Raw genomic sequence first — 14366 nt, 5'->3', positions numbered from 1 at the left:
TTATTGAAAAAAAAAAAGTACCCTCAAGTTAGCATCCTCCTTATTAAATTCTAAGTGGAAATAAACAGACTTGTTGTAGAATTATCTCTTACTTTGTTGCCCAATAAAACATTATTTTCTTTTTGCTAACTGGAAGAAATAGTTTTAGATTACAATTATAGATGAAGAGTATATATTATATATATATATTTATATATATATATATATATATATATATATATATATATATAGAGAGAGAGAGAGAGAGAGAGAGAGAGAGAGAGAGAGAGAGAGAGAATGAGAATTTGTGGGGGTTTTTTCTGATCTTTTTTTTTTACTCTAAAGCTTCTACCCTGCAGAAAGACCATTAAAGGCAGCTTACTCTGGGGGAAGCGAGGTGGATTGTCATTGACATCTGTCAGTGTGATGTTCACCGTGGTGGTCCCCGATAAGCCTCCCATCTGGCCGCCCATGTCCTTGGCCTGGATAACCACTTGATATTGCTCCCTGTTTTCTCTGTTCATGTTTGGCAAAGCAGTCCTGATGATACCTTGAAGAAAATATAAAAACATTTGTTACCTTCACTGAAATCTCAATTTTTTGTTGATTAAGCTCACAAAGTGTATGTCCAAACTGGTGACTTTTAAAAGACAAAATATGTTTTTGCTATTAATTTTTATTGTCTAGAAATTGTAAAAGTGATCCAATGCAGATATTTTACAATGTGTGTCATCTTCCTAATTCTTAAAGCGTACCATATGCACTGGATAATGTCCTAAACCCATGTCACGCAAACCCATACGTAAAGACAGGTATCTTTTCATTAGCTCGCTCAATCATTACGAACTTGGGAGTTTGTAAATCTCAAAGTGTGGCATCATCACTCTGCTGGGAGTATTCATGTTCATGTTTGTTCTTATTTTCACGCCTTTTTTCTACTTGTAAAGATCTGAAAGACTATTAAATTAACGAACCAATTCATGGTTCCTGACCTGTTTCGGGCTCCACAGAGAAATACGGCTGCCCTTGGAGGATGCTGTAAATGACTCTGGCGCTGTTTCCGTAGGAAGGGTCATCGGCATCTGTAGCTGTGACTTGCACCACAGAAGTACCTGAAGTATCCAAATTCAGCTTAGTTCTGCACAGTACCAGAAGGAGGAGCAAAAGCACTGGTTTTCATGGAAGACTTGAATGATTTTTGGCTTTAATCATGACCTCTTAAAAAAACATGTATTGATAATTTACATGAACATCGTACCTAGAGTTAAGTCTGAGTTCAGCTACATGTTTATGTAGCCAACAAGTTTATTTTTATGCATGCAGTAGATACTGATAGAGTGTATCGGAGTTTTTAAAAATGCAGTCACTTTACAAATGCCCAGGTTTGATACTTAAAGTCATTTTCTCATAATAGATTTGTTTGATGTAAAGGGCATATCTAATCACAAAGGAGTAAGTATGCTCCTTTCCCCCTCTTCACTAATTAACTATAAAAATAATTAACATCTGCTCTAGAATACAATTTTATGAATAGATTAAAATTTAAATTTAGAAGCAATCCAAGATGATCCCAAGCTCCATGAACTATTAAAAGCTTTCTCATAAAGTTCAAGATATTTAAAAGGGCTTTATAATAAGGCAATGGACAAAAGTCCTTGGGATTTAGTGAAGTAAATATTAAATAGTAATCCCAGAACAATGCTTTTGAGAAATGAAGAGTTCAAACTTTGCTATAACAACTGTTACAATTTTTTTCCAATTGTTTTATCAATTTATATAACTTGTCCAACATTTGAAAAATGAATCTATTTTACTAAATCCAAACATATATCTCTAAAACTGTTTTCATATGTTGAATTTTTTATAATCCTCTATTCATAAAAAATGAATGTGGTCTATGTAAAATAATTGGATGATCTCATTAACACCATCATTTATATTGTCAAGATAATCCAGACAAACTCAAGGCAAATGACTAGAGTATATATGCAGAGACTCTTTTTATATTTATGTTCTAAATGTACTTATATTTAGTGTCAAAATATCACACAGCTATTATCCAAATTCATGTGACAATTATATTTTAATAGTTTTCTACTAAGTTGAATGGTATTTTTTTGGCTGTTTGAGGAAAGTGTCCACTTATTTGTATTGTAAGATTTACAAATACAAAAACTCCTGTCCTAAGTGAGGGTATTATGTATGCATTTTTAGTAGGAGTCAATGGTGATTTCAATTAAGTGGTCATCATGTTTTGAGAATTTCTTGATTTTTTTAATACTTTTTGCAAAACACCATAAATGTTTTAAATAAACTTACCTACGACAGACATTTCGGGAACACTAGCTGTATAAATTTCCTCTGGGAAGGTTGGCTCATTGTCATTGATATCATGGATCTTGATCACAAACTCAGACTCTGGTTCTACTGGCCTCAGAGTTCTTCTGTTAATAGCTTGTGCACGTAGCGTATAAAAGGCCTTTTCTTCCCGATCAATTCTTCTTGTGGCATGAATGTCACCTGTTTTCTCATCAATAATAAAAAGAGTACCAGCTCCATCTCCAGATAAAATATATTTGAGTGATCCATCTCCTTTATCTTGGTCTGAATGAAGCTAGGAAGAATGAAAAAAGAGCATATCCATGATAATGTCTAAAGGTACGTAATGTTGAAAGAATTCAAAGAAAGTTTCTTATATCCCATCACTGAATAATGGGGTCAGTTATCTGAGTTTTTGAAACGAGAGTTGAGCCCGGCTAGTGTGGCTCCTTGGTTGAGTGTCAACCTAAGAACCAAGAGGTCGCTGGTCCGTTTCCTGGCCGCGGAACATGCCTGGCTTAGAGGTGCATATAGCAGTGGGTGAATCTGGCCTTAAGGTGGCAGACCTGGAAAAGAGATCCTCCTTGGACCAAGAAGCAAGCGCTGGGATGTTTGAGTAGGGAAAAACGGGTCCCAAGAATCTCAAGTACAGTCTAAAAAAGGACATACAGGTTCCAGTTGTATATATCCATTTGCTCCCATGGAATTCTTACCCTGAGGGGAGGGGCTCGCCATGGAAGGAATAGAGCATGGCTTTGTAAAACACAAGAAATATAAATTTCTCTTTTTTAAAAAATATATTTTATTGATTTTTTACAGAGAGGAAGGGAAAGGGATAGAGAGTTAGAAACATCGATGAGAGAGAAACATTGATCAGCCACCTCCTGCACACTCCACACTGGGTATGTGCCCACAACCAAGGTACATGCCCTTGACCGGAATCGAACCTAGGACTCTTGAGTCTGCAGGCCGACGACGCTCTATCCACTGAGCCAAACCGGTTAGGGCTATAAATTTCTCTTTAGTTATACCATCTGATCAATAAACATTTTCTATGTTAAGATCACAGTTTGATTATTTGCAATAAATGAGTATACTTTTTAAATTTTTTATTTTTATCAGATAAGAAATATAAAAACAATATGTAGATTATCTAAATTTCTATAAAGCATTTATAATAATTTAGACATCATTGTGGATGTGTTTTTTAAATATTCATATAAAATGTAGTACTAATTCAGAATAGGCACACTGACATGCAGCTTAGAGAATTAAAAATTGGAGATTATATTTTTCAATCATGCAAAAAATTATAGAGACATATTTACATAAATAGGTTTGAATTTTGCTCTTTAGTGACATATCAACATGCATTTTGATCTAATTACATGTGAAAATATTAAGCTAATTATTTTCTCTTTAAAATAGAATTTTGCTTCTTTATTTGAAAGTTTCATTAATGGGAGATTGTAAATGAACGTAACTGTAAAATCATTTTATGTGAATATCAAAACTGTTTACCTTAAATAAATATTTTGAGCCACACATATGCCTAATACAGTGGTCAGCAAACTGCGGCTCGCGAGTCACATGCGGCTCTTTGGCCCCTTCCACAAAATACCACGTGCGGGTGCGCACGTACAGTGCGATTGAAACTTCATGGCCCTTGCGCAGAAGTCGGTTTTCGGCTCTCAAAAGAAATTTCAATCGTTGTACTGTTGATATTTGGCTCTGTTGACTAATGAGTTTGCTGACCACTGGCCTAATATATTGTATTACTAGTATTGTTGGGTCTACAAAAGCAGTCTGCTTTTTGGCTAATAGTTTGCAGTAATTAGCACTTAGCCATCAAATTTGGATCAGACTCCATTTTTTTTATTTCTGGAAAATTACTCATTATTACAGGCCTAATGGATAAAGTAAACCCCAAATTGATATATACTTTGGAGGAAAAGACGTCAGGTGACACTTTTTATGGCATCTTTTACTATTCATAAGCAACAAAGCAGGGTTGAGAAACTCAAGGAACACCTGCTTTTAACTAAAAAGCTCTTAGAAGTAACTAATGACTGCGTTGTCCAGAGAAACACTTTCAAAAAGTCAAAAGATTGATGCTTTTTAGTAACTGAAATTGCACGTAGTTGCCGGGCAACTTTCCAATTATACAGATGTGAAACACTGGGTAATTTTCCAAATGGCAGGCATAAGCATTGCATATTTCTTACTCTGTTTGGGAATCAACATAATTCAAGAAAAGATTATTGATGTTATCAATTATTTGATCAGATAAATTTGTGGTTTGTAGTAGACAGGTATAAGGTTTACTGTCTAATCTTCCAACAATTTTAATTTGAGAAATATTTATTTACTCTCATAAGAATCAGGTACTTCTAAAAGTAAAGCACCAATTCCATATTAGTGTTATGGAAGGTTCAAACACTGCATGTAATGGAAATTCACAGGACAACCCATAAACTAGCCCACAGAAATGAGTGTTTTCTTAAGTATATAACACTTACGTTACTTGATAAAGAATGAGAAGAGGTTTAAACTTGGGAATTTTCTTGCATTTTACACCTCCTGGGAAATACCAGATGAATATAGAACATAGATTCAGAGTAGAGAGGGTATAAGGCAAGATGGGAATCATTAACACCAGTTCTGTTATTTTATTCAGTTAGTCATGCAAAAAAGTTGCTAGTACTGGTGAGATTTTAATTTTAATAATGCTCCATTTTGGACTATGAATCACAGCAGGATTTTTGCTTTCACTTATACTACAGAGAGTGGAAATTAAATTTCCCATCCTGGGAGTTTCTGTTGGATTAGAAAATTGAACATGGTATTAGGGAATAAAAAAGATGAGGATTGGAAGTTGGACTGTGGTTTTGAGAATCAGAAATAAGAGGATTTCAACCTCCTCATAATTAAGAGAAAGAAATTAGACTTGTGAATTTATACCTTTTGGCCTAAAGATCTAGACTTAAAATAAAATTCTCTTGCACCATTAGAGCGTACATAAAAGAAAAGTGAATTTTCATTTTTGTAAATATATTTTTATTGATTTTAGAAAGGAAGGAAGAAGGAGAGAGAGATAGAAACATCAATGATGAGAGAGAATCATTGATTGGCTGCCTCCTGCACACCCCACACTGGGATTCTAGCCCACAACCAAGGGCATATGGCCTAACCAGGAATCTAACCATGACCTCCTGGTTCATCGTTGCCGCTCAACCACTTAGCCACGCCAGTAGGCTAAAAAGTAAATTTTCTTAAAATGGGAAACAGCTGATCACTAACACTAGAATAAAGGGCCAAAGTAACCATGTTTGGGGGCTTACCATTAGCATATGTTTATCAAAATCTTCTTTAAATAAACATATTTGAGAACTGGACAGTAAAGAAACAACAGATACTATAATAATGCTGAGAGGTGCATTTCTAGACCTGAGATTTGGGGAGTTGCTCCCTCCTGTAGATGAACAGTGGGAGACAAGAACTAACAATAACATTGATATTGATATTGATGATTTCCTAACAGTTAAAGCAAAAGAGCAATGCACAAGTTTTTTTTTATCACAGTTCCCTGCCTAAGCCCCCCTCTTCTTTTTAAGTTGCTTTTTATTACTTTAATTACTTCTTCCCTGGTATTGTCTCTCTCCCTCATGTGGGTTTATTTTACATTTCAACTTATTTACTAAGTAATATCAGATGAATGTTAATACTAAAAACTGTAGCTTTCTTGTTGCTCTTCACTTTTATATTTGAACTAGAGTCCCAGTGCACAAGATTCATGCACTGGTGGGCGGGGTCCCTCAGCCTGGCCTGCACCCTCTCGCAGTCAGGGACCCCTCGGGGGATGTCCGCCTGCCAGCTTAGGCCTGATCCTGCCCTCCCCTGGGGATTGGGCCTAAGCCCGCAGTCAGACATCCCTCTTGCAGTCCAGGACCCCTCGCTCCTTACCGCCCACCTGCAGCAGAGGCAGGAGAGGCTCCTGCCACTGCCACTGTGCTCACCAGCCATGAGCCTGGCTTCTGGCTGAGCAGTGCTCCCCCTGTGGGAGCGCATTGACCACCAGCGGGGGGATCTCTTGCATTGATCGTCTGGCACCTGGTGGTCAGTGCATGTCATAGAGACCAGTCATTCTACCGTTCAGTCGATTTGCAGATTAGGCTTTTATTATATAGGATGTTAGTTATCAATACTTGGATTTATTAAACATTTAACTGAATAAAATCAGTTGTTTCTATTACTGAGAGGTGGGATTATGGATTATGTGTCAAATACCTTACAGCATCTGCTTTGAAATAACTTCTATATTGATTTGACCTTGTGCTATTTTATTATGTGAGGCATTAAGTTTTCTTTAAATGGAGAAAAAATGTCAGATTATTGAGGCTTTAGTTCCTCAGTAACACCTGTTCTTCGGTGTGAAACATTTGTGCCACAAATCTTTAAGAAGAATTTTATGTTAATGCTGACCTTTTCTTTCCTTGAGGAAAACCTATTAAAAATTCACAACCTGCTATGTTCCTTGTAAATTCACAAGCAGATAAAGGACATGGCAAGATACATGACAATTAATGAAAATAGAACAACTGGTGCTGGGCTGCACATTTAAAAGTCATTTTCCTGATTTAACTTTTTTATTTAGATGTGGTTAATTATAACTCACTGCTTATACTGAGCAGTTTCATAATTAAAGCTGAACAACCCATTGAATTTAAAGGCATATTTTGAGTGCAGATAATTTAATGAAATCTGATCATTTGAAATGTGGCATGCTTCTGATAATTTTACATTTCATGCATAACATTCATCTTAAGATAATTTGTCTACAATTTTGTAAGGTAAAAGTGGTCTTGTGGCAATATATAGTTTAAGGCTGTCTTTATTTTATTTTTTTTTACTAGAGGCCTGGTGCACAAAATTTGTGCACGGGTAGGGTCCTTCAGCCTGGCCAGCGATCAGGGCCGATCAGGTTCCCCACCTCCCCGGTACTTTCTTCCCTCGCTCCCTCAGCACCCCGCCGCCACTGCTGGTCACCCACCACGTTCCACGCCAAGCCCTGGTGGTCAGCACATGTCATAGTGAGTGAGAAAACTCCCATTCTCCCAGTTGAACTCCTGAGGGGACACTTTGCATATTAGCAATATATATATATATATATATATTTGGACTAAAAGAAGAAACTGAGATCCAATCGATTTTTTATCTTATCGAATTAAAGTAAGATTACACTTCAGGATAGGTACTATGTTGGTGCAAACTTTACCTCTTAATATCAGTTCACTTTTATTTTTCAGTTCCTCACATTAAATGAGAAACTATGATGATATATTTATGAAGTACAGGAAAATTATGTAATTTGTTACCAAAAGGATAATCCATAAAAAATGTGATATTTTCACTCTTCATTTAAAGAAAAATGAAGAACAAGTTTTAAAAAGTGAATAAATATCTATCAATTCTGTCTGTAAAACTTTGTTACTAGTTCAGAAAAACTTATATTGTGTGAGATTCTTTCTCACTCACAGATATTGATGCCTTTTGGATATTGGTAACTGTTGGTATTTGGTTATATTTAAAAAATGGGTGGACCTGGAGATTACTATGCTAAGTGAAATAAGCCAGTCAGAGAAAGAGAAACATATGATCTGACTTATAGGTGGAATCTAATGAACAAAATAAACTGACAAACAAAATAGAAACAGGCATTGATACATGGAACAGATGACAGCTGTCAGAGGGGAGAAAGGAGGGGAGGACTGAATAAAAGAAGCTGACATGATTGGTCAAAGAACATATATGCAAAGCCCTTGGGCACAGACAACAGTGCAGTGATGGCCAGAGGGAAGCGGGGAGGGGGCGGATGCTGGGTGGAGGTGGGCAAAGAGTAGGAAAATGGGGACATCTGCAATAGTGTCAACAATAATAATAAAGTGAGAAAAACTGGGAAATTTTTGAAAAATTAGAATTATATTAGTAAGATTACATTGTGATTAAATGGTTGGGCTAGCTCTTTGAAGGATCAATTTTGATGAATGCATCACAATGACTGTAACATTCATTCTCCAATTTAACAACTTCTATTTTTGTGTGTGTTCATTAACTTTAAAAAGTCTAGAAATTGTTAGATTTGCTAATGCATGGTTATAATTTTATGCCTGCTGTTCTTCCAAATAGCCAATAAATTCTATATTTGTTTTCTTTTTAAAAATCCAGATTGTGGCAAATATGCTATGCTATTCTGGTAGCATCCTCATTAGCATTTTGCTCTTTCTGCTCTAGTGACTAAGATAATATCAGATGTGAAAGAAGGAATTCAATGAAATAACTTTAAATTTACAACCTATGGTCCCTAGGCCTGGCCTGTGACCAGGGCCATCTTCTCTGGCTGCTGGCAGCCAGCCCTGTAAAATAAATAAATAAATAAATAAATAAATAAATAAATAAATAAATAAATAAATAAATAATAAATACATTTACAACCAATAAGACATTTTAGAGAAGACGGCCCAGTGTCAGGAAGCAGCTGAAAACATAATAAAGCATGTAAACACAGTCTGGTCAGAAATAAATAAGTAGTTACTCATTTTGTTGAGCCTGGGAGGAAAAGGGGGAAAAAGGTGGGAAATCTTGAAATGGAGTATATGAAACTTACAGAGAAGACTGAACATTATTTTAATATTGATAATATAGAAAAATATAAATGAAGTTTTATGAACCCAAATGAAACCATTACTTTCCATCAAAAATAGAAATGAGAAATAAAGGTTAACAATGGAATGGATTGTAAAAATATGTATGATCATTTTAAAATAACCCACATATATAATTTATTATTTTTATTTTTAACTTTATTTTTATTTTTGACACTGTTATAGATGTCCCCATTTTCCTCTCCTTTGCCCACCTCCACCCAGTCCCTGACCTCCTTCCTTCTGGCCAACAACAAATATATAATTTAGACTGATAAATACTTTCCCAAACACTTTCTTTCTGGGGCCAGAGGAAAGCACAGAGGATGAAACAATGGATGGACAATGATGTCTACATGGCTTGGTGTCTGGCATAAAAAATAAGTGATTTATTTTCCACATTTGAGAGGGTTCTCTAAAGATCTCCTCCAAAAGAAAAAAACCCTAGTGAGGTCTGGGTTCAATAACTTGCGATTCCTCTTCCCATCTGGTCTCCTAAGAGTGCAACCAGTTGAAAATGGGCCTTGTTTCAAGGGCCACCCTGACTGGTGAGTCCAATCTGGGATGGTCCTAAAGTACTGGGGGCTCTCCATGAAGACATTAGGGATTACTCAAGACCCTATAACAGGTCAGATTCATTTTCTTTGTCTATAAAATTCAAGAAATCTCCTGCTAAACTACTGCTGACTTACACCTTGCAGTGTCTTAAGAAGGGTACATTTCTTTGCTACTACTGTAAAGATACCGATATTATATTGAAGACATTTAAGTTTTGCATAGACATACATTTTACAGGACATTATCTGCCTCAAGACTTTAAATGCCATGTATAATATACAGTAGAAACATTCTTTCTAATAATTAATTTATCATTTCTAGAGAGAGTTATTGGAACATATTTTACAGAAGGTCGATATACTTCTAGAAGCCTGGTATCTTCCTTCTTACAGTTTTGAAAATCACTGAATTAAAAAAAAAATATCTTGAGGTGTGCAAATGACATTGAACATTGTATACCCATTTTCCCTCACAACTTCAAGGAGTCTTCTTAAGCATCTTGGATTTAAAATATAGGAATATATCTATAAATGCATGTCTCAAAATGTAAGTAAATGCAAAATATTTAAAACCAAGAGATTTATTTTCATTAATAAGATAAAAGAAATTAGAGAAAAAAATAACAAATGATCACCCCTTTCCTCTGGGCTACAGCGGCAGCTGAGAACCTTTGCTCCTTCCTTTTTGCTCTTAAAGGTACGGTGATAGGAAATGTAAGAGGAGAGAGGGCTAGGGATAGGTATTTACTGAAGGAGTTTACTTAAATAAGTATTTCTTGAACTAGACTGAACTAAGATAAACTAAATTGAAAAGAATATGGTATTTTAGGACTTAGATGTTTTAAAGATTTTTGCTTCAGAGGCAAAATATCTTGGGTTTCTAAGGCTTGTAAAGGTGCTTTTATCTTGAAAGCTATAGAGTAACAAGTACCTAATTGGATGTTCAAAGGAGAAGGACCAGGCAGCTGCATGTTCTTTCTAGGGGTTATGGTCAAGGAGGAGAAAAATTAAAAGAAGTTTGGAACTTAACATTTATTGTTATTTTTAAGGCACTGAATGAAATGATAATCTAAAAAGGGATAGGAACCACTACCCTAGAAAATTTTCACATTTGTGTGTCTATGTGTAAAATACAATGTTTATGTGATATCAAGGGATTCAATAATCCTCTGAAATATAGCCATAGTCCACTAAATTTAAAAAAAAATCCTGCCCAAACCGGTTTGGCTCAGTGGATAGAGCATCAGCCTGCGGACTGAAAGGTCCCAGGTTCGCTTCCGGTCAAGGGCACATACCTTGGTTGCTGGCACATCCCCAGTAGGGGGCGTGCAAGAGGCAGCTGATCGATGTTTCTCTCTCATGGATGTTTCTAACAATCTCTCTCTCCCTTCCTCTCTGTAAAAAATCAATAAAATATATTTTTAAAAAAAAGAATCCTTAGTCTAGTTTAACTTTCTATGTTTTACAGTCTGGTCAGAAATAAATAACTAAATAAATCAAGTAAATGTCCTAGTTAAGAAAGGAGATTGTGGAGATGGTTGCCCTAGCTGCTTTGGCTTGGTGTATAGAATGTCAGCCTGAAGACTGCAGGGTCCCCTGATCAATGCTGGTCAAGGGCACATGCTCAAGTTGTGGGCTCAATCCCCAGAAGGGGGCATGCAGGAGGCAGCCAATCAATGATTCTCTCTCATCATTGATGTTTCTCTCTCTCTCTCTCTCTCTCTCTCTCTCTCTCTCTCTCTCTCTCTCTTCTCTCTCCCTTCCTGAAATAAATAAAAATCTATTAACCATAATGGAGATTGTTCATTTGGCTGATACATTCATAACTTCATCAAATTATAAAACCTATTCCACAAATTTACCAGAAAATATCATGCCTCTATAACTTGTATCCTTCCACATTAAGTTGATGTACCCACCCTATAAATTCTTACTCTTCTATCAAATTCCTCTTTATGCCTTGTATCCTATATGAAGCCCATTTTCACTCTTTTGAAATGCTAACTTGACCTCTCTTCCCTTCCTAATTTGTTTTTAAATCATAGAATTCTAATTTGTGTGTTTGTATGAATATGCATATATGCACCTAATTTTAAACACCCATACAAATTTTGAACTATTATTTTTATATCTTTATGGAGCTACAAATATATTTATTTTGAGGATAATAAATATTCTATTCTTTTGGACTCCGAACATTTCATAGTACACACACAGAATTAATTATTTATTTGTAGGAGGGATGGACATAAAAAAGTCAAATGCCACAGACATGAGAAATAAAGAGTTCATTTTGTGCTACTTATTTTAAAAGGCTGAACATTCTGGATGGAGTAAAATTGAATTAGAAGTCCATAATAAAAAGTGGGGATTGGTCACTCTATATTATAAATATAAATGTACATAAAAATAATTCTTCATATTGAAAAAGACTTGGCTGCAAGTTAGATAGAAATTTCAGTAAACTCTGAGATTGAATCAGTGAAATATGATCTCTACATGAATTACTGGGATACAAATTTAATTTTTTTAGTAGTAGCTAGGGATAGAAATGTGAATCTAAATTTGTCCCTGAAACTATATGATAAGTCATTATAGACATCTGTGTTTTATCATCCTATATAATAAAGATGTAATAATGACCAACCATGTAACAACCAGATCACGGATCAGCAGGAGGGTGGGGCAGCGAGCTACAAGCGGGCAACAGAGAGCTACAGGAGGGAACAGGGAAGCAACCTATGAGGGGAGGGGGTGGGGGCGAGCAGAGGGAGCTACAGGAGGGCAGGGCAGCAGGCGAAGAGCTACAGGAGGGCAGCAGCAAGCTACTGGCTACAAGCGGGCGACGGAGAGCTACAGGAGAAGGCAGGGCAGCAAGCTATGAGGTGGGGCAAGGGGAGCTACAGGAGGGCGGCAGCGAGCTACTGGCACACAGATTTGTGCGCAGGGGGCTACTAGTAGTTAATAATAACAGGACAACATTCCCACCAACAAAATATAAAACAAATAGATTACAAAAAACACACAAACAAACAAAAAACCCCACACATATTGCCAAAGACAAATCAGTATGCAAATCACGAGAATTGAATGGAGTAAAGCCTGAGAGGAGAGCATTGTATAAAGGAGAACTGTGGATTGCCAGATGTTTTTTCCCCAGGGAAATTTGCTTTTCTGGGCCTGGACTTGGCGCTAATGAGCTGTGATTGTCCCAAGAAGAAGGTACTTGTGGCATAAGAAGAAATGAGGGTGGGTGGAGGTAGGCAAAGGGTGGGGGGAAAAGAGCTCGCCTGCAATTTTGTCAATAGGTTTTCTATTAGAAGCGTATTAGGCCTTCTGGACTTATCCTTGACTGTTTTATTCGTATCACCCCCTTTTAACATTGGCTTTGACTATTTATCATGTGAAATAAAATACACGTTTCAAATTATTCTTTTTATAAAAATGTCCTACATTTTTCCACTTCCTTAGAAATTTTAATTTAATTATTCTAAAGTTCTTTACTCCCTGTGACTTATTTCTTGTTACTCCAGAGAGGGATGCTCTATTTATTTAATGAGGTTCTTCTTTTTTCGTGCTGTGGGATTTTCTAAAATGTTAGTGACATTTTGCGATTCTTTTACATTTGTGTAAAAGGTTCATTAGAGTCCGAAATGACTTTTCTCCTTCCTTACAAGCTTGACCAATAAGTGAGCCTGAGGACTGCATGCTTTTCAAATAGGATTGTCAAGCAGACCCTAAGTAGTGCATTATGGCAGCTGCTAGGTGGGCTTGCTACACTTCCATAGATTTGGCCACTAAAGACACAATGAACACAAATAGATTGAGATGGTTTACTAGGCTCAGCAGAGAAGACATCCAAAGCTTCAGGTTTGTGTAAGTTTCCCTTGCTCCCCAAGTCCCCAAGGGAGTGAGGTAGCATCACAGATCAACTGTGAAGGTGAGTTGGTGTCACAGCTCAGGAAACCCCACGGGAATTTCTAGCATTACCTTTATTCTCCAGATGTAAGCAAACCGGCATGGGGATTCCACCATCCTGGAATGCCCCTGGGTAGCCGGCCAGTTTCTATGTGTCCTATCCTGGAATGTAAATTAATCTAAGCAAATTGGGTGTGTTAATACCTAGAAGTGAAAAAAAAAAGTGAGAAATTTATGAAAAGTTGTCTTCTAACAAGAATAGAATATGTCTATTGGAATCGAGAACTTCAAAATAAGTTGCACACATGGGAAATGGGGAGGTAAAGTGGTCCCATGTCCACAAGAATGCACAGATACTGGTATTAGGAATACTCCATTTGAGAGCCATAATCTTTTCCAGGAAGATATGGGATTGAATGTTTTGCTTGTGATATTAATAGAGATGTAAGAGGGGAGGTAGGTAAGAGAAGCCAATCTACACAGCTAATTGTGGAGGAGAAATCGAACAAAATAACCAATGAGTCAAAAATAAAGTTGAAATGAATACTAACTTTCATTTCAGCTTTTCCTATTCTACTCTCATTGTCTACTTCAGTTCTGGTTGGTGTAGCTAATAAAGTCTTCATAATATTTTTTTTTAATCTGAATTCTCAGATTGTTCACAAAAATATTTTTATATGTCCTCTGACATATCGGAAATAATTTTAAATTTAAATCTCAAGATTTTTTCATATTTCTTTTTAAATATCATAACTCTAAACTATATTTAAAGTTACTGTTTGCAAGTTAGGCCACCTCATTTCCTTTGTCTAAATTCTACGAAGAAAATATTGATGTGGATAACTGGTGGTGACATGACAAGGGGGATAGATAGTTTTCAGTGTTGTTAGTA

The 14366-nt window shown here is 36.2% G+C and overlaps 1 protein-coding gene across 2 annotated transcripts in view; it reads right to left on the bottom strand.

The window, feature by feature from the left end:
- Positions 1-14366, bottom strand: part of LOC307113843 (cadherin-10) — a gene marked incomplete at both ends in the record, with an annotated part of 71380 nt that overhangs the window by 40261 nt on the left and 16753 nt on the right. For both annotated transcript variants that reach the window (XM_079795801.1, XM_079795802.1), the window contains 3 exons: positions 362-529; positions 972-1091; positions 2299-2593. In XM_079795801.1, the coding sequence (XP_079651927.1) occupies positions 362-529; positions 972-1091; positions 2299-2593 (583 nt within the window). The remainder of the gene's footprint in view (positions 1-361; positions 530-971; positions 1092-2298; positions 2594-14366) is intronic.

This window comes from Cnephaeus nilssonii, assembly GCF_951640355.1.
Source record: "Cnephaeus nilssonii genome assembly, chromosome: 2".
NCBI lineage: Eukaryota > Metazoa > Chordata > Mammalia > Chiroptera > Vespertilionidae > Cnephaeus > Cnephaeus nilssonii.
This window is presented reverse-complemented; position numbering and strand designations above follow the sequence as displayed.